At 44.8% G+C, this 24,822-nt stretch overlaps 1 protein-coding gene across 1 annotated transcript in view; it reads right to left on the minus strand.

Annotated features, from left to right (window-relative positions):
* RYR3 (ryanodine receptor 3) overlaps positions 1-24,822 on the minus strand; it is a 1,295,770-nt gene that overhangs the window by 57,150 nt on the left and 1,213,798 nt on the right. The window contains 3 exon segments of the mRNA XM_063948019.1: positions 1,363-1,405; positions 6,813-6,943; positions 24,538-24,741. Of these exon segments, the coding sequence (XP_063804089.1) occupies positions 1,363-1,405; positions 6,813-6,943; positions 24,538-24,741 (378 nt within the window).

Here is a 24,822-nt window from a genome sequence, read left to right on the forward strand (position 1 = left end):
GCATGTCTATAGATATGTCTCACTTTCTTTTTCACAGGGGATTACTAATAACTGTTACATGGAACCATACTATAAGAGGGTAAGCCAAATCATGATCACATATAGATGCGGCATGTAGCTTGGCAGGCCGGTCTGTGACTAAGCGCAGTCGGTGATTGCTCCATTAATTCCATTATGAATTAATGGCGTGATCGCCGGTTGCGAACAGTCACAGCTCAGCATGCCATGCAGCAAGCCGTGTTGCTGCAGGCCGCAATGCAGCAAAGACGAGCATGGCTACATCTGTACTGTGTTGGGTATCCAATTACCTATGAAAAATTTCACGCAAAAAAGGGCTTTTATCACCCAGTGGTCATTATTGGTCTATCCAATTAGAGCCCATTTTTTTTGCATGAAAACTGACCCGTCTTTGTGTGAAAACACTCAAGATTCAGGATAAGTACCGTGACCAAGGGATAGCCCCTGGGGGATCAATTAACAGTGTTAATTTACCGCGGCTAATTGCAAACAGCCCACTGTATCTGTAATTTATTTTCCATTAATTGTGATAATTTGTTTCTCCCCTAGAGAGTTGATATATGCAGGACTCACTCAGATAATGCTCTGATCAGTCCTCACATTACTGTTTTCCTGTGGTACCAAGCACCCCAATATGACTTATTCTGTTTAACTGGATCTGGCTTTTGGAAATGTATTTTTTCAATTTACATATTGATATAAACATCTGTGTTTATACTGCTTTGATGGCAGCTGGATTGATTTATAGTTTAATTTGGGGAATATATTGTATTTCCAAACTGAGCAATTGTCTCTCACTGGTTGTGAAATCTGTCTACTTGGGAATGGAATTTTAAGTAGGATTCACATATTTGCCTCCTTCCTAATCCTCATATGCCCAAAGGCTGTAAAGGTTCAGGTGTAGATTGCTGACTGAATTTCAGTACAGTAAATTCACCTAGTGCTCAGGGCTTAACATCTCTTTCATAACTTAATATCCTTGTAAAGTTAGCTGGTGGATGTTACACTGATTAAAATGTGGAATTGCACACACAAATTAAAGCAAATATGAATGCCTGAAACCCAGTAAGTGCCTTTTGTTAGACAGAATAATATGCATTGAGCATTTAGTTGAATAGCACAGCATTGCTTCTCAGAAAAACATGTTTTAGGTACTCAGAGCACTTTCCAATATTTCAATGATACATGATTCCTATGGCATATAAATACTGTAATATAGGAACATAGTCATCATTGCATCCTCAGTACTATCCTATGCAATACATAATACACTGTCACTTCAAAGTCATGATAATATGCAAAATGTGAATTCACAGTACTGCATTAAAAAGAAAAAGAGCTTACCTTCCTTTTAACAAATTTATCCCAGTAATTATTAGGAAAAGACCTACAAACAGAATAATAAAATATCACATTATTCAAACCATCTGCAGCACAATGATGAAATCTCTATATATTTAAGCATAGAATGCAATCATGTGACATGCATTTAAATGACAACAGTAGAAGAATCTCTGCAGTGAACGAGGCACTGGATTAATCTCTGTGTGTTTTATTCTTGCAAATAGGAGTTTTTATAAGCCTACCGTATACTAAAATAAAGCCATGCACTTATTCATCTGCCTGGCATGCTTAAAGCATTTTCAAATCAACCGTCCTAATTCCTGGAAAGTAATCTCAAGTTTAGCACAAGAGAATGTTATGCACTCACTTTCTTTGTCCACTAATAGACAAATTCCGAGTAGCAGTGGTTAAGTAGTTCTACAAAATGGCTCAATAACATAACGCCAAATGCTCTACATACGTATGCTTCACTGTTTACCCAATACCCAACCATGTAAAATGTGTGTCTCCTTCTGAAGACTAATGTTAATGGTTGAGAGATTGGTGATAAAACCATTGTGTACCAACGCTAGATAGCACGCATTATAGGCACTATGCACTATATGTATAGCAGTGAATTATATATCATTCAGATGCAAGTTCCACATATCAAATACAGGGTACCTAGATTGGTACAGACGGTGCTTAGCATCCACCTCGGTTTGCCGCCACTGCAGCTCTGCAAGGTATAGTGTTGTGGAGCCTGGCTCCTTCTCTGCCAGATGCACTGCTGCTAATATACATTACAGCGGGCAGTGCTGGGCAGTGTATGAGTCGTCGTCCCCCCTCCCATCGTTTGCTCCACCTTCCCTCCTCCTGTGGTGCAAAGGAGGGACTTTCTGGTATTGGAGAATAGGAGCCAGCTGCTGCTACCTGACAGTCTGAACATAACTGAAGTATTAAAGTAATGTAAGCCACAGCAAAGCTACGCATGCGGAGGTGTGTGTATGACGGGGAGGGGGGTTATGTCTCAGAGAGACACAAACACTCACTCTCTCACACTCTCTGCTCACAGACACTACGCCCAGCTCTCACACACACACTCTGCTCACTTACACTTCACCCTGCGTGGGGAAAGGTGGGGCAGGAATGATGAGAAGGAGGAATGAGGGGTTCTACCTGGCATAATGTGTATAAGGGGCTCTAACTGGTAATTTGTATAAGCAGCTCTACTGTGGTGTAACATGTATAAGGGGCTCTACTGTGGTGTAACATGTATAAAGGGGCTCTACTGTGGTGTAACGTGTATAAGGGGTGCTACTATGTAGCATAACGTGTATTACTGTGCAGTGCTATGTGGCTAACGGACACTACTGTGCAGTGTAATGTGAATTGGTAATCAAAGAAAATAAGAAACTTTTCCAAACACTACTCTATCAGATGTATTCATTCTTCAATATGAAGTTCATATGGGAGTGCAGAGCAGACCAGCAATAAACTGTTACGGTATGTAGAGTGTCTGCAGTGAGAGAGCACAGGCTAAGAGATGCTAATGTAGAAGAAAGTGCCAGAGTGATGCCCAGCCTAGGCACACATACATTGTGTATTACTGATAATACAAGCAAATATATGCAATATACTGTATGGAAGGTATAACAGCATTGTGATAAGAAGATTTGAGGTATCGCCCCTGGTCTGGGGGCTAAAGTTAGTTCTACTGAAGAATTGGAAAGTTTATTTATCTATCATAGTCAGTTCTTATTGATCCTGAATCCTTTAATTTACCCAATGACATCTATACTAAGCAGATTTCCCCTGAATGCAATGTCATGTTTAAGGGGGTGTTAGGGTACTTCAGCGCTATTTGTGAGAGACCCCTAGAGCTGGTGAGAGGGTCTTCAGTCAATAACCGCCCCCTGCTGTTCCTTTAGTGCACATTGGTACTTGGGCGGCCATCTGGATTTATACTTCTAGCAGTAGGGGCTCACACAATAGGCTGAAGGCCACAGGTAAACAAGGTGGAAAGTAATGGGAGTGTACAGGAAAATGAGAGCACAAAGGAATGAGGGATAGTAACAGACTAGGGGCCTAATTCAGATCTGATCACTGGGCTGCGTTTTTGCTGCCCTGCGATCAGATAGTCCCCACCTACAGGGGGAGGGTATAAGCTGTTTGTAAGTGTGCGTTCGCCTTGGTAACAGAGATGCACAAACATCAGTTTGTGCAGTCTCTGCGCAGCCCAGGACTTACTCAGCCGCTGCGATGTAATCCTGCTGATCGGGGGCCGGAGCTGATGTTAGACACCCTCCCTGAAAACGCCTGATACTGCCTGCGTTTTTATGGACACTCAGGTAAAACGGCCAGTTGCCACCCACAAACGGTCTCTTCCTGTCAATCTTCTTGCAAACGCCCGTGCGTTCGGATTATTCGCATCATCCCGTCGCTAGGCACTGATGCCCGTTGCTATTGTGCATTGCAGCTCTTCAGATCTGATCACATGCTGTGCGAAAACACACATCTGTGTTTATACTGCTTTGATGGCAGCTGGATTGATTTATAGTCTAATTTGGGGAATATATTGTATTTCCAAACTGAGCAATTGTCTCTCACTGGTTGTGAAATCTGTCTACTTGGGAATGGAATTTTAAGCAGATCTGAATTACCACCCTGGATCTTAGAGTTGTTAGAAGAAGTGCAGTGAAATGGAATGCAGGCACTTTGAGGTGGATGGTATACACAGTGCAGATCGTATGCAGGTACAGCGCAGCTGGAACCTACTGCAGGCTGAGTACGGGAACTCCGGTGGAGGGTTACACACTGGGATTAAACGTAGGTGCAGGCAGGGCAAGTACAAGGGTCAGGCACACAAAAATGGGCATCCATAGGACCAACAGGGTTTCCACAGGAACTGAGGACAGGGACCAGCAGCTTATACTGACTAGGCACAAGCTGTAACCAGCAAGCCATAGCTGGTCAGAATACCTTAAAAGACATCCTGGAGCCAATCAGCAGTGACAGAGGAGAAGGAGGAGCTGCTGTCTGACTGCCTGGCGTCCCATCGCTTAGAGACTGGTGGGGACTTTCCAGCAGAAGTGACGTCCCGGTCACCTAGTAACAGCCCGGACTCACGGACACATTGAGCTGCGCTGCGGCTGGTAACAGGGGGTGACTACTGGCACAATAGCATGGAAAGTACCAGCAGTAACATGTAGATAGCTAATCACGTATAAGGTATGTCAACAAGAAGATGCTTATGCACAGTGGGAATAGGCTTCTAGAAATACCCAGTATATATCTGGCTCTCACTTTTGTCAGAATTTTGTGGGAGATTTATCAAAGCTCGGAGAGCTAAAGTGCCAGCAAATTAGCTCCTATCATTTTTCAAAGACAGCCTGTAAAATGACAGACGCTGATTGGTTAGTATCTCTCTCCACTTTATCTCTCTGTCTCTCCAAGTTTTAATAAATCTCCCCTACAATCCTGTATAACTAATCCATGTTACAATAAAGCCTGCTCTAGCAATACTTTAATACCTGTAAGAGGATTTATTTGATGGTATTTACAGTACCTACTGTCTCTTTATTGGGTGGAGTCTGGCGTAGTAAGAACAATAGCGTGCTCCCCTGATCCTGCAAAATCTGTAACAGGTCAGTACAGATTCCCTCTCCTGTACCTGAAACTGCTACATCACCATCCTCTGACATTCCAAGACATGTGGGGGCCTTCCCGGTCCCGAGAAGAGTAGGTAAGTGAGTTTTTGTTATTTATTTACCTTGCCTAACTGCTCCAAAACTGTAATTTTTGGTGTTTCTGAATTCACTTTAAAGAAATCAAATACATTAATTACCCTTTAGATATTTAAAAGTCAGTGACAGCGCCTTTAACATATTGTTCAGGAGGAGATTTACACAGGACCCTATGTAATTGGCCGTGATTTGCTCATTCGGGAGTGATTTTGCCAAATAGCAAGTATAGTTAAAACTACACTTGCCAACTTTTCTAATCTCCTCTTTGTGAGAAGCCCAGAGAGGAGATGCAGCCAACAGCTTTGATTGAGGTGCGTCTTTCAAATCACTAAGCCCCCTTTTGTGTCAAAATGCTATGATTCGCGGGTCCATAGGGAGGGGGCAGGGCTAAAATGACTCGATTCACATAATTTAGCCAGTCCCCCTCCTTATGAACCCAAGATTCCCTGCATTATCTCCCCATCCTGACCACTTGACTAGGAAGTAGGTGAAATGTGGGAGATCAGTCGACTCTTCTGGGGATGCGGGAGACTACCCAAAAGATCGGGAGAATCCCACAACATCCAGGAAAGTAGGCAATTATGCCTAAAGAGGCTATTCTTTTTAAAGCACAACCAGGTTGGTTTTAAATAAAAACTAGTTGCCACATTACATCTAGAGGCTATCATATTACATAAGGGCCCTAAATGAATTACTTATACAGATAGGTCCATGCTTATCTTGGCCTTTACTAGGATTGGGGGAAGAGAGATGCAGGAACATTGATAAGGCCCTATTTAGAGGTAAGTCCTGTATAAATTTATAGAATGCGATAGTATTAGGGATGTTAGGGACCCATGTGATGAAGTCACCTGGCCGCGGTACATGGGCCCGCATATTTGCGCAAATGTGTGCTAAGAACTTCAATTATACTCTGTCAGTGGTTCTCAAACTCGGTCCTCAGGACCCCACACAGTGCATGTTTTGCAGGTAACCCAGCAGGTGCATAGGTGTATTAATTACTCACTGACACATTTTAAAAGGTCCGCAGGTGGAGCTAATTATGTCACTTGTGATTCTGTGAGGAGACCTGCAAAACATGCACCGTGTGGGGTCCTGAGGACCGAGTTTGAGAACCTGTGCTCTATGTTAATTGTGAGGGTTTATTTAAATTATTTTTATTATCAGTGTTCTTAGTGCTAAGAGTGTGCATCTGCATCTCTCTTCCTCCAGCATAGTATTAGAAGCCTCAGCATGATAGCACCTCTTGATATCTTTAGTAATAGGATGTGCAATACAGGTTCCCCCCTTTTTCCTTAACTAGGATTACCTGAGCCAGGTCAATCAGAATTAATCCCTTGATGTATTGTTCTCTGTATTGTATTGCCGCTGAGAACAATAAATGAAGGGTTTATGTTAATAAACCATGGTGTGCCTAGGTGCAGCAAAGAAGTCAAGATAAAGGTGGACCCATCTGTATATATTTTTTTACTTGTACTTTTTTTTTTTTTTTAACTTTTACTAATTGTGAGATTATGTTGTTATTTAAACACAGGCTAAAACAGGAGCTATTTTGTAATAGAATATTCATATTATTGAGAGAAAAGGGTTTCCACAGTATATAATTTATATTGGATATAAATGAAGAAAAAAAAAATATTCAGCTGAACACATGGTTACTAGACATAAACAGAGTGTAGATGAGAGAAAATAATGTGTGTAGATATTAAAAGCTGTGGGTCTTACGGGGTATTTATGACAAGACGATCCCATTGCCCTTTAATATCATCATCTGAGGGCTGTTCCGTGATGTACAGACCATCAAACTCCACATTGCGAGCAATTTCCTTCTCACGTTTAAATACCACCAGAGGAACCTTTGGGAAAAGGAAAGAAGGAATTGTGTTATTAAACATCTGGCTAACTGTATTATCAATTCACACCCTGTAACAGGAGCAGGTGAGATTCAATGAATCTTTCCATTATTGCAGGGATTGTTTATGGTATGCACAGAAGTGTTTTACTCATATTCTCGGAAGAAGAAGAAAAAAAGGTTGTGCCTGAGAGTGCCTCGTCACAGGGAGCCATTTTAATGAATCTTTCTCTTTTTTATATGTTTGTACTTGCTGTGCTTGATAAATAGATAAGATCATTTTCTATTCTGTCCTACAGATGTAAAGAAATGGTACAGATAGAAGCGCTGGTCCAGAATTGGTCACAATGCAATTGGTGATTTGTTTCTGACTGCACATGCGTCTAAATCCAAAAACAGTTTTGCATGGGTCCCGCGGTGCGCATGTAGAGTCGCATGACTGCCTGACTTGCCATGACTCTGAAATGTATTGTGTGCTCTTAGGCAGATACGCAGAGATATTCTATCTAAGGGTGTGTACACACGGTGAGATCCTTGCTATGCCCGATTTTTACTTGCGATTTCCCTTGAACTCCCCGGAGCCCAGATAGCACAGATTTTGACTAACTTTTCTTGAGATATGGACTATGTGTGCTTACGATTTTGGCTTATGCGAGATGTCATTGACATGCGAGATGAACTAGATAGTACACCGATCTAGCAAGGATTGACTTGCCTGCACAGTCTATCTTTTCATGAGATGCCGACCTGGCGGGACTGCGCATCGGGATCGAATTGGGATTGCAAGGTGACTTTCACCTTGCGATCTGCACTAACTTTTCTTGCGATTTTGACTATATAGTCAAAATCGAAAGAAAATATCTCACCGTGTGTACACACCCTTACAGTATGTACATGTTGTGGGAGTGGTTAATCGTGTACATTGGAGGCCATACTCTGAGGGATATCCTGCACCTAGTTTAGGGCTGGTGCAAGTCCCAATGGTGCTTCTGATGTGATTGCAGCTGCTCATTGTAGGCGTGCCAGCCCTTCCCCAGTCAGATGCACCGCTATGCACCAGAGAAGGGCTGGTGACAACAGTAACATACATTCGCAGACGTGACTACGGCAAAAGATGCTATAGTGGTCGTAGCAGCACCCGACTCACAATCAACCCCATAATGCCTGTATTTACCTACTGGTACATTATGTACACAAATTGGGTGTAATTTATGTGAATAAAGCTGGTAGCACAGTACGCCTATATGCTGAGGCATGGCTTTTACAAGCGCACATGCACTGCTCTGAATTTTGTTGCAAATCATGCATACTTGCCCTTACTGTACTCGTCCTACGTTACAGTGCCCCTCCCCCAATCCCATCTCTCCATTACACATCTGTATTTGTGAGGATACGGATTCTCTGATCACTCAGGTAAACAGTTTAGTAAAGTGGCAAATGCCCTTTATAGTAAATATACACACACAGAGCCGGCGCTACCCACTCAGCAAGGGTATGAAATGCAGGGAGGCGCCGGGCCGAGGAGGCGCTCTACCTGCTTTGATACCTTGCTGTTGCTGCCGGATGCCACTGCGCCTGTCAAACTGTGTGACAGGTAGCGGCGCCGGCAGCGGGAAGCGCGGCTCCATGCTCCGTGTGTTAGGTCTCTCTCCGGCTCCCCCTCCTCTTTCCTCCCCGCTGCTGCCCCCATGGCCGGAGCACACTACCGCTGACTGGTGGAGGAGACTGGACACAAAGCAAGCTGTGCCGGAGCTTGGAATGGAGCAACTCCGACCGCGGTGGCCTGAGCTTATCCGGTCCGCCCCCACACATCGTCCTGTCCAAACTATGCCAGCAAAACAGAGCATGCTGGTGGACAAAGTTCAAGAAATTCAGGAGGTATTGTGTCCCTGCTGAGCTTCAATGGGGCAAAGTATTGATATGTAGGGGATTTCCTCTAGGGGGATTCTAGGGAGAGAAGGAATTATAGGCTGGTTGGGCGCACAGAGCATTATGTGGCTAGTTTCTAGTGCTGGATGCTAAACTGCTGTAACCCTGCAACTCTGTGGTAATGTTTGGGATAAATTGATTTTATACCATATAGAAGGGATTTTCCATATTGGACCGCATAGTACTTTTCAAGAGTGTTTTGGGGGTCACTCCGAGTAGATTGCTAGCTGCCGTTGTCCACAGTGCAGCAATCAGGCTAAAAATCGGCATTTCTGCGCGTGCCCTTTGTAGTTGTGCCCAGGTTCTAGCAAAGTTTTCAGTCGCACTGACGGCCGCAAGAAGATTGACAGGAAGGAGGCGTTTCTGGGTGTCAACTGACCGTTTTCCGGGAGTGTTTGCAAAAACGCAGGCGTGTCTGAAAAAACGCAGGCGTGGCTGGGCGTTCGCTGGGCGGGTGTGTGACATCAAATCCTAACACGAATAGGCTGAAGTGTTCGCAAGCGCTGAGTAGGTTCAGAGCTACTCAGAAACTGCACAAACTTTTTTTGCAGAGCTCGGCTGCACAAGCGTTCGCACTTCTGCTAAGCTAAAATACACTCCCCAGTGGGCGGCGGCATAGGGTTTGCACGGCTGCTAAAACTATCCAGCGAGCGATCAACTCGGAATGAGGGCCATTATCTGTTGTTCAGAAGGGTGTTTGTCTAGTGAATGTGCATGTAACGTGGGTGTGCGCTGGCGTATTGCAAATACTGTGAGATTCTGGTTGGTACTGTGAGATTCTGGTTGGCCGATAGAGTCCGCTTAACAGATTGTCTTAACATTGGGCTTGATTCAGAGGCTGATGCAGTAGCACAGTTTGTGCGTCTTTGTACATAGCAGGGGTATGGATCATTAGGACGACATGGAAAAAAGGTCGACATGAGTTTTTCACTTTTTCTCTAACGTCCTAGTGGATGCTGGGGACTCCGAAAGGACCATGGGGAACAGCGGCTCCGCAGGAGACTGGGCACAAAAGTAAAAGCTTTAGGACTACCTGGTGTGCACTGGCTCCTCCCCCCATGACCCTCCTCCAAGCCTCAGTTAGATTTTTGTGCCCGAACGAGAAGGGTGCATACTAAGGGGCTCTCCTGAGCTGCTTAGAGTAAAAGTTTAAAGTAGGTTTTTTATTTTCAGTGAGACCTGCTGGCAACAGGCTCACTGCACCGAGGGACTAAGGGGAGAAGAAGCGAACTCACCTGCGTGCAGAGTGGATTGGGCTTCTTAGGCTACTGGACATTAGCTCCAGAGGGACGATCACAGGCCCAGCCATGGATGGGTCCCAGAGCCGCGCCGCCGGCCCCCTTACAGAGCCAGAAGACTGAAGAGGTCCGGAAAATCGGCGGCAGAAGACGTCCTGTCTTCAATAAGGTAGCGCACAGCACCGCAGCTGTGCGCCATTGCTCTCAGCACACTTCACACTCCGGTCACTGAGGGTGCAGGGCGCTGGGGGGGGGCGCCCTGAGACGCAATAAAAACACCTTTTTTGGCAAAAAATACATCACATATAGCTCCTGGGCTATATGGATGCATTTAACCCCTGCCAATTTTTCCATAAAAAAGCGGGAGAAAGGCCGCCGAGAAGGGGGCGGAGCCTATCTCCTCAGCACACTGGCGCCATTTTTTCCTCATAGCTCCGTTGGAGGAAGGCTCCCTGACTCTCCCCTGCAGTCCTGAACTACAGAAACAGGGTAAAACAAGAGAGGGGGGGCACTAATTTGGCAGATAAATCAATACAGCAGCTATATCAGGGAAAAACACTTATATAAGGTTATCCCTATATATATATATATACAGCGCTCTGGTGTGTGCTGGCAAACTCTCCCTCTGTCTCCCCAAAGGGCTAGTGGGGTCCTGTCCTCTGTCAGAGCATTCCCTGTGTGTGTGCTGTGTGTCGGTACGTTGTGTCGACATGTATGAGGAGGAAAATGGTGTGGAGGCGGAGCAATTGCCTGTGTTAGTGATGTCACCCCCTAGGGAGTCGACACCTGACTGGATGGTCTTATGGAAAGAATTACGTGATAGTGTCAGCACTTTACAAAAGACTGTTGACGACATGAGACAGCCGGCAAATCAGTTAATACCTGTACAGGCGTCTCAAACACCGTCAGGGGCTCTAAAACGCCCGTTACCTCAGGTCGATACAGACACTGACATGGACACTGACTCCAGTGTCGACGGTGAGGAAACAAACGTATTTTCCAGTAGGGCCACACGTTACATGATCACGGCAATGAAGGAGGTTTTGAACATTTCTGATACTACAAGTACCACAAAAAAGGGTATTATGTGGGGTGTGAAAAAACTACCCGTAGTTTTTCCTGAATCAGATGAATTAAATGAGGTGTGTGATGAAGCGTGGGTTTCCCCCGATAAAAAACTGCTAATTTCTAAAAAATTATTGGCATTATACCCTTTCCCGCCAGAGGTTAGGGCACGTTGGGAAACACCCCCTAGGGTAGATAAGGCGCTCACACGCTTATCAAAACAAGTGGCGTTACCGTCTCCTGATACGGCCGCCCTCAAGGAACCAGCTGATAGGAAGCTGGAAAATATCCTAAAAAGTATATACACACATACTGGTATTATACTGCGACCAGCAATCGCCTCAGCCTGGATGTGCAGTGCTGGGGTGGCTTGGTCGGATTCCCTGACTGAAAATATTGATACCCTGGACAGGGACAATATATTATTGACTATAGAGCATTTGAAGGATGCATTTCTATATATGCGAGATGCACAGAGGGATATTTGCACTCTGGCATCAAGAGTAAGTGCGATGTCCATTTCTGCCAGAAGAGGGTTATGGACGCGACAGTGGTCAGGTGATGCGGATTCCAAACGGCATATGGAAGTATTGCCGTATAAAGGGGAGGAGTTATTTGGGGTCGGTCTATCGGACCTGGTGGCCACGGCAACGGCTGGGAAATCCACCTTTTTACCCCAGGTCACCTCTCAGCAGAAAAAGATACCGTCTTTTCAGGCTCAGTCCTTTCGTCCCCATAAGGGCAAGCGGGCAAAAGGCCACTCATATCTGCCCCGGGGCAGAGGAAGGGGAAAAAGACTGCAACAGACAGCCTCTTCCCACGAACAGAAGCCCTCCCCCGCTTCTGCCAAGTCCTCAGCATGACGCTGGGGCCTTACAAGCGGACTCAGGCACGGTGGGGGCCCGTCTCAAGAATTTCAGCGCGCAGTGGGCTCACTCGCAAGTGGACCCCTGGATCCTGCAGGTAGTATCTCAGGGGTACAAATTGGAATTCGAGACGTCTCCCCCTCGCCGGTTCCTGAAGTCTGCTTTACCAACGTCTCCCCCCGACAGGGAGGCGGTATTGGAAGCCATTCACAAGCTGTATTCCCAGCAAGTGATAATCAAGGTACCCCTCCTACAACAGGGAAAGGGGTATTATTCCACGCTGTTTGTGGTACCGAAGCCGGACGGCTCGGTGAGACCCATTTTAAATCTGAAATCCTTGAACACTTACATAAAAAGGTTCAAGTTCAAGATGGAGTCACTCAGAGCAGTGATAGCGAACCTGGAAGAAGGGGACTATATGGTGTCTCTGGACATCAAGGATGCTTACCTCCATGTCCCAATTTGCCCTTCTCACCAAGGGTACCTCAGGTTTGTGTTACAGAACTGTCACTATCAGTTTCAGACGCTGCCGTTTGGATTGTCCACGGCACCCCGGGTCTTTACCAAGGTAATGGCCGAAATGATGATTCTTCTTCGAAGAAAAGGCGTCTTAATTATCCCTTACTTGGACGATCTCCTGATAAGGGCAAGGTCCAGAGAACAGTTAGAGGTCGGAGTAGCACTATCTCAAGTAGTACTACGACAGCACGCATGGATTCTAAATATTCCAAAATCGCAGCTGATTCCGACGACACGTCTGCTGTTCCTAGGGATGATTCTGGACACAGTACAGAAAAAGGTGTTTCTCCCGGAGGAGAAAGGCAGGGAGTTATCCGACCGAGTCAGGAACCTCCTAAGACCAGGCCAAGTGTCAGTGCATCAATGCACAAGGGTCCTGGGAAAGATGGTGGCTTCTTACGAAGCGATTCCATTCGGCAGATTCCACGCAAGAACTTTTCAGTGGGATCTGCTGGACAAATGGTCCGGATCGCATCTTCAAATGCATCAGCGGATAACCCTGTCTCCAAGGACAAGGGTGTCTCTCCTGTGGTGGTTACAGAGTGCTCATCTCCTAGAGGGCCGCAGATTCGGCATTCAGGATTGGGTCCTGGTGACCACGGATGCCAGCCTGAGAGGCTGGGGAGCAGTCACACAGGGAAAAAATTTCCAGTGCTTGTGGTCAAGCATGGAAACGTCACTTCACATAAATATCCTGGAACTAAGGGCCATTTACAATGCCCTAAGTCAGGCAAGGCCTCTGCTTCAGGGTCAGCCGATGTTGATCCAGTCGGACAACATCACGGCAGTCGCCCACGTAAACAGACAGGGCGGCACAAGAAGCAGGAGGGCAATGACGGAAGTTGCAAGGATTCTTCGCTGGGCGGAAAATCATGTGATAGCACTGTCAGCAGTGTTCATTCCGGGAGTGGACAACTGGGAAGCAGACTTCCTCAGCAGACACGATCTTCACCCGGGGGAGTGGGGACTTCACCCAGAAGTCTTCCACATGATTGTGAACCGTTGGGAAAAACCAAAGGTGGACATGATGGCGTCCCGCCTCAACAAAAAACTGGACAGATATTGCGCCAGGTCAAGGGACCCTCAGGCAATAGCTGTGGACGCTCTGGTAACACCGTGGGTGTACCAGTCAGTATATGTGTTCCCTCCTCTGCCTCTCATACCCAAGGTACTGAGAATCATAAGAAGGAGAGGTGTAAAGACTATACTCGTGGCTCCGGATTGGCCAAGAAGGACTTGGTACCCGGAAATTCAAGAGATGCTCACGGAAGACCCGTGGCCTCTACCTCTAAGAAAGGACCTGCTCCAGCAGGGACCATGTCTGTTCCAAGACTTACCGCGGCTGCGTTTGACGGCATGGCGGTTGAACGCCGGATCCTGAAGGAAAAAGGCATTCCGGATGAAGTTATCCCTACCCTGATCAAAGCCAGGAAGGATGTAACTGTGCAACATTATCACCGTATTTGGCGTAAATATGTTGCGTGGTGTGAGGCCAGGAAGGCCCCTACAGAGGAATTTCAACTGGGTCGATTCCTGCATTTCCTGCAAACAGGACTGTCTATGGGCCTCAAATTAGGGTCCATTAAGGTTCAAATTTCGGCCCTGTCAATATTCTTCCAAAAAGAACTAGCTTCAGTTCCTGAAGTTCAGACGTTTGTCAAGGGGGTACTGCATATACAGCCTCCTTTTGTGCCTCCAGTGGCACCTTGGGATCTCAATGTAGTTTTGGGATTCCTAAAATCACATTGGTTTGAACCACTCACCACTGTGGACTTAAAATATCTCACATGGAAAGTGGTAATGCTGTTAGCCCTGGCTTCAGCCAGGCGTGTATCAGAATTGGCGGCTTTATCCTATAAAAGCCCTTACCTAATTTTTCATACGGACAGGGCAGAATTGAGGACTCGTCCTCAATTTCTCCCTAAGGTGGTTTCAGCATTTCACTTAAACCAGCCTATTGTGGTGCCTGCGGCTACTAGGGACTTGGAGGATTCCAAGTTGCTGGACGTAGTCAGGGCCCTGAAAATATATGTTTCCAGGACGGCTGGAGTCAGAAAATCTGACTCGCTGTTTATCCTGTATGCACCCAACAAGCTGGGTGCCCCTGATTCTAAGCAGACGATTGCTCGTTGGATTTGTAGTACAATTCAGCTTGCACATTCTGTGGCAGGCCTGCCACAGCCAAAATCTGTAAAAGCCCATTCCACACGGAAAGTGGGCTCATCTTGGGCGGCTGCCCGAGGGGTCTCTGCTTTACAACTTTGCCGAGCAGCTACTTGGTCAGGGGCAAATACGTTTGCAAAATTCTACAAATTTGATACCCTGGCTGAGGAGGACCTGGAGTTCTCTCATTCGGTGCTGCAGTCTCATCCGCACTCTCCCGCCCGTTTGGGAGCTTTGGTATAATCCCCATGGTCCTTTCGGAGTCCCCAGCATCCACTAGGACGTTAGAGAAAATAAGAATTTACTTACCGATAATTCTATTTCTCATAGTCCGTAGTGGATGCTGGGTGCCCATCCCAAGTCCGGATTGTCTGCAATACTTGTACATAGTTATTGTTACAAAAATCGGGTTATTATTGTTGTGAGCCATCTTTTCAGAGGCTCCTCTGTTATCATGCTGTTAACTGGGTTCAGATCACAGGTTGTACGGTGTGATTGGTGTGGCTGGTATGAGTCTTACCCGGGATTCAAAATCCTTCCTTATTGTGTACGCTCGTCCGGGCACAGTATCCTAACTGAGGCTTGGAGGAGGGTCATGGGGGGAGGAGCCAGTGCACACCAGATAGTCCTAAAGCTTTTACTTTTGTGCCCAGTCTCCTGCGGAGCCGCTGTTCCCCATGGTCCTTTCGGAGTCCCCAGCATCCACTACGGACTATGAGAAATAGAATTATCGGTAAGTAAATTCTTATTTTATTTTTTTTACTTTTTCATGCTTTACGATCCACGTCGACCTAATGACCGTAACCCCACAGCAGCAGCGCTGAAATATGTTAATTCAGCAGGAGGCTTCAGAGCCCCGTTTTCTGGAATGTGGTCATCGCGGGCCCTTCCCGCCCCCAAACGGCTGCAGCATATCAGTCCTGCTGTGGCTTAAGGGGCACTGTGATCGTCGTCGCAGACACATATCTGCACATGCACAGTACAGATCCTGCATGTACGCAGATTTGAAAACATCAGTTATTTATGCAAACAATCAGGTTTGTGTATATCTCTGACTTTGGCCAATTGTACTGTATCTGGATTCTTCATACAGCGTATAAACCTTATTAAAATCACTACTCTGTCGTAATGTAAATAAGATACACTACTGTGTGGTGCATTATGAAACAGGGGCACTACGTGCGGTGTAATGTGAATAAGATTGTGCTACTTATGGCGTAATTTGAATTGGGAGTACTATTGTCTGTCCACGCCCATTCCTTGTAAGGCCACACCCCTTTTTACAGTAATCACCAAACTTGTGCGCTGTCCCTTTATTACGTGAGGGAGAGCGCAAATTTATTGTTTGCAGGGGGGGCTCCAAACACCCTAGCACCTGCCCTGTACACACACAGTACACAATAACATTAACAATTGTAAGCCAGGATGGTATCTTACTTACTATGTCCCCACAGTAGTTTAGGGTTACAGATGCCTGCGATCTCCTGCTGTTACACACTGGCCGTGGTTCTGTGTCCCCTGGTCTAGGATACCAGCTCACACAGCGTCCTGCGCCACGGATTCTCACCACTGACTGCACCGCAATGCCTAGTCAGTGTCTGCACTTCAGAGGTACATCCACTCTCTGACCTTCTGTGCAGATGTCTCTCCCTCAACAGTAGAGCTCACTCCTCTTGTTATACCCTCCCCTGTCTATTCATCACACAATCTGCTCAGTCAGGAGGTCACAGAGGAGAGGAGACTAGGTGTCTGGGCTCCTGTACAGAATGGGGTGTATAGGATCAGATTACCTGCAGCTCCATACAGAAACTATTTACTACATAATAGTGATGAGCAGGTTCGGTTCGTCGGAATCCGAACCCCCCCGAACTTCACCCATTTTACACGGTTCCGAGGCAGATTCGAATCTTCCCGCCTTGCTCGGTTAACCCGAGCGCGCCCGAACGTCATCATCCCGCTGTCGGATTCTCGCGAGATTCAGATTCTATATAAGGAGCCGCGCGTCGCTGCCATTTTTCACTCGTGGATTGGAAATGATAGTGAGAGGACGTGGCTGGCGTCCTCTCAGTTTTATTCAGGTGGCTGCAAATATCTGTGCTCACTGCTTTATTGTGGGGACTGGGGACCAGCAGTATTATATAGGAGGAGTACAGTGCAGAGTTTTGCTGACCAGTGACCACCAGTATTATACGTTCTCTGCCTGAAAAACGCTCCATATCTGTGCTCAGTGTGCTGCATATATCTGTGCTCACACTGCTTTATTGTGGGGACTGGGGACCACCAGTATTATATAGGAGGAGTACAGTGCAGAGTTTTGCTGACCAGTGACCACCAGTATTATACGTTCTTTGCCTGAAAAACGCTCCATATCTGTGCTGCATTGTAGTATATAGTAGGAGTACAGTGCATAATTTTGCTGACCACCAGTATATAATATATAGCAGTACGGTACAGTAGACCACTGCTCTACCTACCTCTGTGTCGTCAAGTATACTATCCATCCATACCTGTGGTGCATTTCAGTTTTGCACAGTTTGCTGACCACCAGTATATAATATATAGCAGTACGGTACAGTAGGCCACTGCTCTACCTACCTCTGTGTCGTCAAGTATACTATCCATCCATACCTGTGGTGCATTTCAGTTTTGCACAGTTTGCGGACCACCAGTATATAATATATAGCAGTACGGTACAGAAGGCCACTGCTCTAACTACCTCTGTGTCGTCAAGTATACTATCCATCCATACCTGTGGTGCATTTCAGTTTTGCAGTTTGCTGACCACCAGTATATAATATATAGCAGTACGGTACAGTAGGCCACTGCTCTACCTACCTCTGTGTCGTCAAGTATACTATCCATCCATACCTGTGGTGCATTTCAGTTGTGCGCAGTATATAAAGTAATAGGCCATTGCTATTGATACTGGCATATAATTCCACACATTAAAAAATGGAGAACAAAAATGTGGAGGGTAAAATAGGGAAAGATCAAGATCCACTTCCACCTCGTGCTGAAGTTGCTGCCACTAGTCATGGCTGAGACGATGAAATGCCATCAACGTCGTCTACCAAGGCCGATGCCCAATGTCATAGTAGACAGCATGTAAAATCCAAAAAACAAAAGTTCAGTAAAATGACCCAAAAATCTAAATTAAAAGCGTCTGAGGAGAAGCGTAAACTTGCCAATATGCCATTTACGACACGGAGTGGCAAGGAACGGCTGAGGCCCTGGCCTATGTTCATTGCTAGTGGTTAAGCTTCACATGAGGATGGAAGCACTCATCCTCTCGCTAAAAAACTGCAGTGCCACTCCTAGATGGGCCAGGTGTTTGTGTCGGCCACTTGGGTCGCTTAGCTTAGTCACACAGCTACCTCATTGCGCCTCTTTTTTTCTTTGCATCATGTGCTGTCTGGGGACTATTTTTTTGAAGTGCCATCCTGTCTGACACTGCAGTGCCACTCCTAGATGGGCCAGGTGTTTGTGTCGGCCACTTGGGTCGCTTAGCTTAGTCATCCAACGACCTTGGTGCAAATTTAATATTGTGAGGTGTGAGGTGTTCAGAATAGACTGGAAATGAGTGGAAATTATGGTTATTGAGGTTAATAATACTATGGGATCAAAATGACCCCCAAATTCTATGATTTAAGCTGTTTTTGAGGGGTTTTTGTAAAAAAACACCCGAATCCAAAACACACCCGAATCCGACAAAAAAATTTCAGGGAGGTTTTGCCAAAATGCGTCCAAATCCAAAACACGGCCACGGAACCCGAAAAAATGTCCGGTGCACATCACTACTACATAACCTACTCATCCTAATCACATCTGATTGTACAGCTAGGGGACTTATTACATTACAATAAATTGATTTAACTATGTTACATTACAATAAACTGATTTAACTATGTTATTAACACTCTGGCATACAATTACACACCTAAACACAGTATACAGTATTACACACCTGAACACAGTATAACCAAATAAACTGCATATGCCTAATATAACAGATAAAACATAACTGTACAATATAATAACAACACAATACAATACAATATTGCTTAGCATATAACTAATAACATATCGGCAATTGGTGGAGTCCATGGTTAGGAGCAGGGCTAGGAAAGTAACCGCATGTATTTCACCACTGTGCGACACGATGCGCCGGCTGTGTCGTCACAGCTGAGGCATGGCTTTTACAAGTGCACATGCACTGCTCTGAATTTTGTTGCAAATCATGCATACTTGCCCTTACTGTACTTGTCCTACGTTACAGTGCCCCTCCCCCAATCCCATCTCTCCGGGTGCAACCTTCTTAAATGTTGGATTCAGATTTTGTGGGCATGTGCTGAGCCAACATGCATATTTTACACACACGGTCATAGGTCCAAATCTGCATCAGTCCCTTTCTTTGGCAAGCATTGACAATTCAAAGAATATAATCTTTTTAACATTATTATTATTTCACCTAATTATGAATTTTTGTATCTTCTGTACCAGCTGACTGCTATAAAAGCACAAAATGTAAAAGTTGTCTGAGAGCAGCACTGCCACATAAAGGGTAGAAATGTAAACACTAGGACATAACTATAATACCAAATTCACGTTGCCTGACAGGAACATTATCAAATAAAGGGATATTGCACAGTTAGAGTCAAATCAGTTTTCATAGTTTATCAGAAAAGGTCGTTAAATTAAAAACTTAGAGAGTTATCTAAAAATAAAATAAATCATCGGCATAAAGTGCCACTCTATCTTCTCATCCAGGCACTTGAAAGCCTACAATATCAGGGTGTGTCCTCAATATACATGCCAGAGTTTCTATGGCTAAGGCGAATAGAGTTGGTTACAGAAGACAGCCTTGACGCGTTTCTCAATATAAAGAAAAAGATGAAGAGAGAAAACCATTCGCTGATATACGAGCACGAGGTTTATCATATAATAACTGCACCCACTGTAAATACACTGGGCCAAAACCCATTTGTCTCATAACCTACCACAGGAAGGCCACTCAACAGAATCAAACGCCTTAACAGCATCACAAGAGACCACAACTGATGAGGATTCCTCCATATGGGAGATTTGGAGCTGTGTATACAGCCTTCTAAGATTATCTAGTGTAAATATGAATTCAGATTGATCAGGGTGAACCACTTTCCTAACAACTCTATTAAGACGAATTGTAAAATTTTGGCTAAGACCTTTGCATCAGTGGATATTAGGGAAATGGGATGATAGGAACCAGGAATCTGGGGATTTTTCCCAGGTTTCAGTATAACAATAATAATCGCCTCAGACAGGGAAGAAGGGAGAGAGCCTTCTGCATGACTGGTGTTAAAAATATCACGTAAATGCGGAACAAATATTCTCGCACGTTTCTTATAAACTTCAATAGGAATTCCATCTGCCCCAGGGGCCTTGCCACCTGGGAATGAATTGATGGCCGTCTCCACTTACTCCAATGTCACGGGCAGTCTAAATATTCCCTATCTTCAACAGAAAGTCGAGGGAGGCAAATAGAGGCAATATCATTTTTAAATGAGGGTCACATGCTAAATGAGAAGTATAGAGAGCCTTGTAGTAAGAGCTAAAGATTTCTATTATATAAGGAGTCGATGTAGCTAAGGAGCCTTTAGATGACATGAATTCAGGAACCTATATATTAGGTTGATCATCTTACACCAAATGAGCTAGGAGACTGCCCGTTCTATCTTCCTGCATATAGAGTTTGTGTGATCTAAATAGCAGTCTACGACTCTGTTAGAAAGATTGGAAGTCCATTCTTCTTTCGCTACCAACCACTGAATGATCTGAAATACCTCCGGATTTGTACGCAGTCTAAAAAATTATAGGCATTAAAGTACGCGTTATTTAAATTATATCAATACAAGAAAACGAATGATGAGCAGAAGAAAAACATGAATATTGACTAACCATAGGATGCTTAATTATCCATGCATATATCCATAGTACAGCATTGAAATCTCCTAAACATATTACTGGAGTGTCAGGAGAAGTAGCAATAAAGGTTGCTGACCTTCTTAGGACTTCATATCAGAATGGAGGAGGAATATATACAGCCACTATAAACATGGGGGTTAAGATAAGATACAGCAGTCGATAAAAACATACCAGCCATAAGGATCTGTCTGTATCGACCTTAACGTAAATGGAACTGACTTATTAATCAACACTGAAACCCCCCGAGAAGTGGAGGTATGCATTGAATGATAGGCCTAGCCTACCCATGGCTGCTTAAGAGCTGAAGTTTTGCCTCCAATTAAATGCGTCTCACTAAGAAACACAATATCTGAGTCATATTGCTTAAGCATCTTGATAACCAGTGACCTCTTCAGGCAATCATTAATACCCCTTACATTCCATGTAAGTTGAATAAGCATCACCTAAAACAAGAAAGAGGGTAATGAAGGTAAACATTGCAGCGGCAATAAACAAGATACAGTAAAAGTGGCCAGTGCAGCAGGGAAGAAACCCCCCCCCCCACACACACACACACAAAACCATAACTTACTCACAACATTCGCATATACCCTCCCCCCACTGAGACTGAGGTATACATATCCCCTTTCCGACATGCATCCTATTCACCAAGGTCAATTATACCACAAAATCACCAATACAATGGGGCTCTCTAGACATGTCTCAGGCTCATTAACTAGCTCATAAGGGCCTCACTTCATCACATAAATAGATAACCCTAAATATTAATATCAAATTCTAATTAACCCCTGGTATTATTAAGGAGGAGCATGTTGTCTATGGTCAGGCTTGTGGAGATCCAGCCACACAGCTTCTTCTTTTGGTGTAGACAAAATTTTTGTTTCCCCTTCCACTACCATGCGCAACTTTGATGGAAAAAGCATAGCGTATTGTATATGAAGGTCTCAAGACGTCTCCTAATTTGTGTACATTTGGATGTGTCTTTTTGGACTTCCACTGCAAAGTCCAGAAATGTAGACATTTTAGTACCATTAACTACTGGCGGACCTTTGATACGAGTTAATCGGAGAATAGTATCTCTGTCCCGATAGTGTAACAATTTAGCTATTAGTGTATGAAGAGGTGCATTAGGGGGAAGAGGTCTTGTAGGAATTCTGTGTGCTCGCTCTACTGTGAACTGAGGAGTAAAGGTGTCTTGGCCATGAATCGATACCATCCAGCGTTCCAGAAATTCTTCAGGTAAGGATACTTCTTCCTTTTCTGGTATTCCCACAACCCGGACATTGTTTCTACGCAGCCTGCCTGCCATATCCTACAATTTATTTTGTTTAGACATCATCTGTGTCGAAATATTAGCAACTTTGGCTCTTATAGGAGTATAAGAATCATCCAGTGTTGAAATACGGGTTTCCATCTGTCCTACTCTTTCTCGCACCACCTGTACATCATTGCTCAGCAAAGATGATTCGGTTTGGACCTTTTCAATTTTAGCCCCTAATTTTTGCTTACATGATGTAATAGCATCAAGAAGCTGTTGTAACGTCACTTCAAACGGAGATGGGGGAGCCAATATTGTTAACTGGGATGTATCAAAAAAAGTACCTCCAGTAGATATCGCGGATGATGATTTTTGAAGACCTGGCATATTTCTCCAGTTTAGCTGCAGCTGCTGTATTTTCAGTTTTGGGAATTAAGTACCAACAGAGAGACACCAGGGGAATTAGTTTAGTAATCAAAATATGTGTTTATATTTCTGTTGGAATATATACAGTCTCAGGGGGGGAGAATAAATCACAGTTGTTTCTTCCAATAGTGCAGATAGTTGCTCTGAGTTCTGTTTTTGCTTAAATAGTTTATCTTAATGAAGACAGGTACTCACAGTCTGAGAGAGTGATTAGCCAAGCTCTAGCAGCGGAGATCACAGGCACATAGATCATTATACTTTCAGAATGCCACCAGGCTGTCCCATGGGGCCGTGTGTATATTTCCCATAAAACTTTAAGATACAAGCTGGACCACATACAGCCCACAGGACCAGGGAGTCAGGAGCCCGCTGCAAGAAATCTCCTTATTCAAGTTAAATCCCCTATTATCAATGGAGGAGAGGAGAAACAGCAATGGAAGCTCTCTGGGGGGACAGCACCAACACTCTCTTCCCGCAGACCGCCCACCAGAACAGCGCAGCGGGAGGTTGGCAGGAGCGACCAATGAGGCAGGCACGAACGCGGCCAGTCAGGGAGCACAACACCTGGATAACCGGGCTCTCTCCCCGCAACCATCCACTGGAGCAGCGCAGCAGCCAACGAAGGAGACACCATGGAGCAGAGAAGGAGCGGCGTGGCCCCAAACAGCGTGGCCACGTGAGTGAAGCTCCCACAAACCGCAGGACCGGAGAACACCTCAACAGTAAGCCTGCTATCCTCTTTTAACGTCTCATTACATAATACCCAATGTCCAGGGGTTTTATTTCTCAGGTCTAGCCCAAATAAACCAGATCATGAGTGGCAGATTGTATTCAGGAGATTTAGATAGAGAGCCTGAAGTCCTAACTGCCTACTCCAGTGGTTCTCAAACTGTGTGCCGTGGCTCCCTGGGGAGCCTCGGGACACTTGCAGGGGTGGCTTGGATTGGTGGTTCAGGACCAATTCAAATTATTTATGGTCAATGTAAGAGGCAAAACCAGTGCTGGTGGCTGTCAATCATAAAATATGTGGCCAAACAAAAGCGAATCCTGTTCTTCACCACACAAATGAACCTAATAATGACATATAAACACAATTTGCTTAATTTAACACTTCTTTCTAAATTTCTTAATAAGAAACTTTTGGCCTAGGGGTGCTGTGATTCAAAAAAGTTTAGGAACCACTGGCCTACTCCATTGCTGCCGTGGCCATGCCCCCCCCCCCCCCATTAATTTAAAACTTTAATGCATAAAATCCACATATAAAATTAGTCTCAGCAGCATATTATAAATATTGAGCAGTACCTGTAGACAGCAGATAGCCATCATACAGTAACCAGTAACCACGTGGCAGTAACTAGCCAGAATATAGAGGATGCCAATGATCTCTGGCCACTACAGGGGTAATTATCAGATTGTGTCAATTGTACCTAGTGATAAAAAACCATTGCAAAAGGTTGTTACGGCCATGGGCAGGGCTACCGAAAGTGGTAAAAGGGAGTCTGTTGACCAATTGCTTCCTACTGGTTCGCACGGTCATGCCATTCCTATCTTGTATGTGCAGCATCTGCTGTAGCCTATCCTGTGCTTGCAATATTTACACACCTTGAGGCTGAGGACCCAAGATTACTTAGGGAGGCCCTGACCATGAAGTAGGATTAATACCATACATGAGGCTGCATTTCAAGAGTAGGATTCTATGAGGTACATACCTGTTTTTGACAAAACTGTTGCTGGCTACTTGTCACCACAGTCAGAAAAACAATGGGCAGTGCTTAGCAACCCCTGAATCCTGAATGTATATTTTATCATTTTACCTAAGTGAATAGGTCAGATAAGATGCAGTGGTGTCAACTGCATTCTGACACATGGCAATTGTCTATTATGCAGGTTAGACTCAGTGTTATCCCATTATAGAGATCACGGTTGCTTTCATTTAGGAACTGTAGTTTGTGTGAGAGGTGTCTGTGTGAGATTATATGCTGGGTATGGATATTCTACTTCAGCCAATTAGAATGTACGTTTACTGCTTACAGCAGTTTGTGAAGCCTAAAAATTGAAAGATGGTTCAAAGGACAGGCTTGAATTAGAGTGAAGTGCAAGTGTATGGTCAGATATAGTATTAACAATGCAGCTATGATTTCCATTATCACGGTACTATATGCATACCACGTACCTTCAGACAGTAGTATCCAATCACACAGAGGAAAGAGATGACGGTGTGAATAATGGCCAAGATGCGTAATGTTGGAGCCATGTAACCAGTGTTTTCTTGCAAGACAAAATAAACTGCTCCTTCTGTATCCTCCTCATCATCTTGAAACGTGTTCCATAGGTTTGATTCACTATCTGTGTCTTCACTGGAGGGTTCCTCAGTTACCTAGGGAAATACACCATGGTATGAGGATACCTTTTAACAAATGACTGAGCAATTCTGGAACTGGTTTTAAAGTACGTGTGT

This window comes from Pseudophryne corroboree, chromosome 12 (genome assembly GCF_028390025.1).
Source record: "Pseudophryne corroboree isolate aPseCor3 chromosome 12, aPseCor3.hap2, whole genome shotgun sequence".
Taxonomy (NCBI): Eukaryota; Metazoa; Chordata; class Amphibia; order Anura; family Myobatrachidae; genus Pseudophryne; species Pseudophryne corroboree.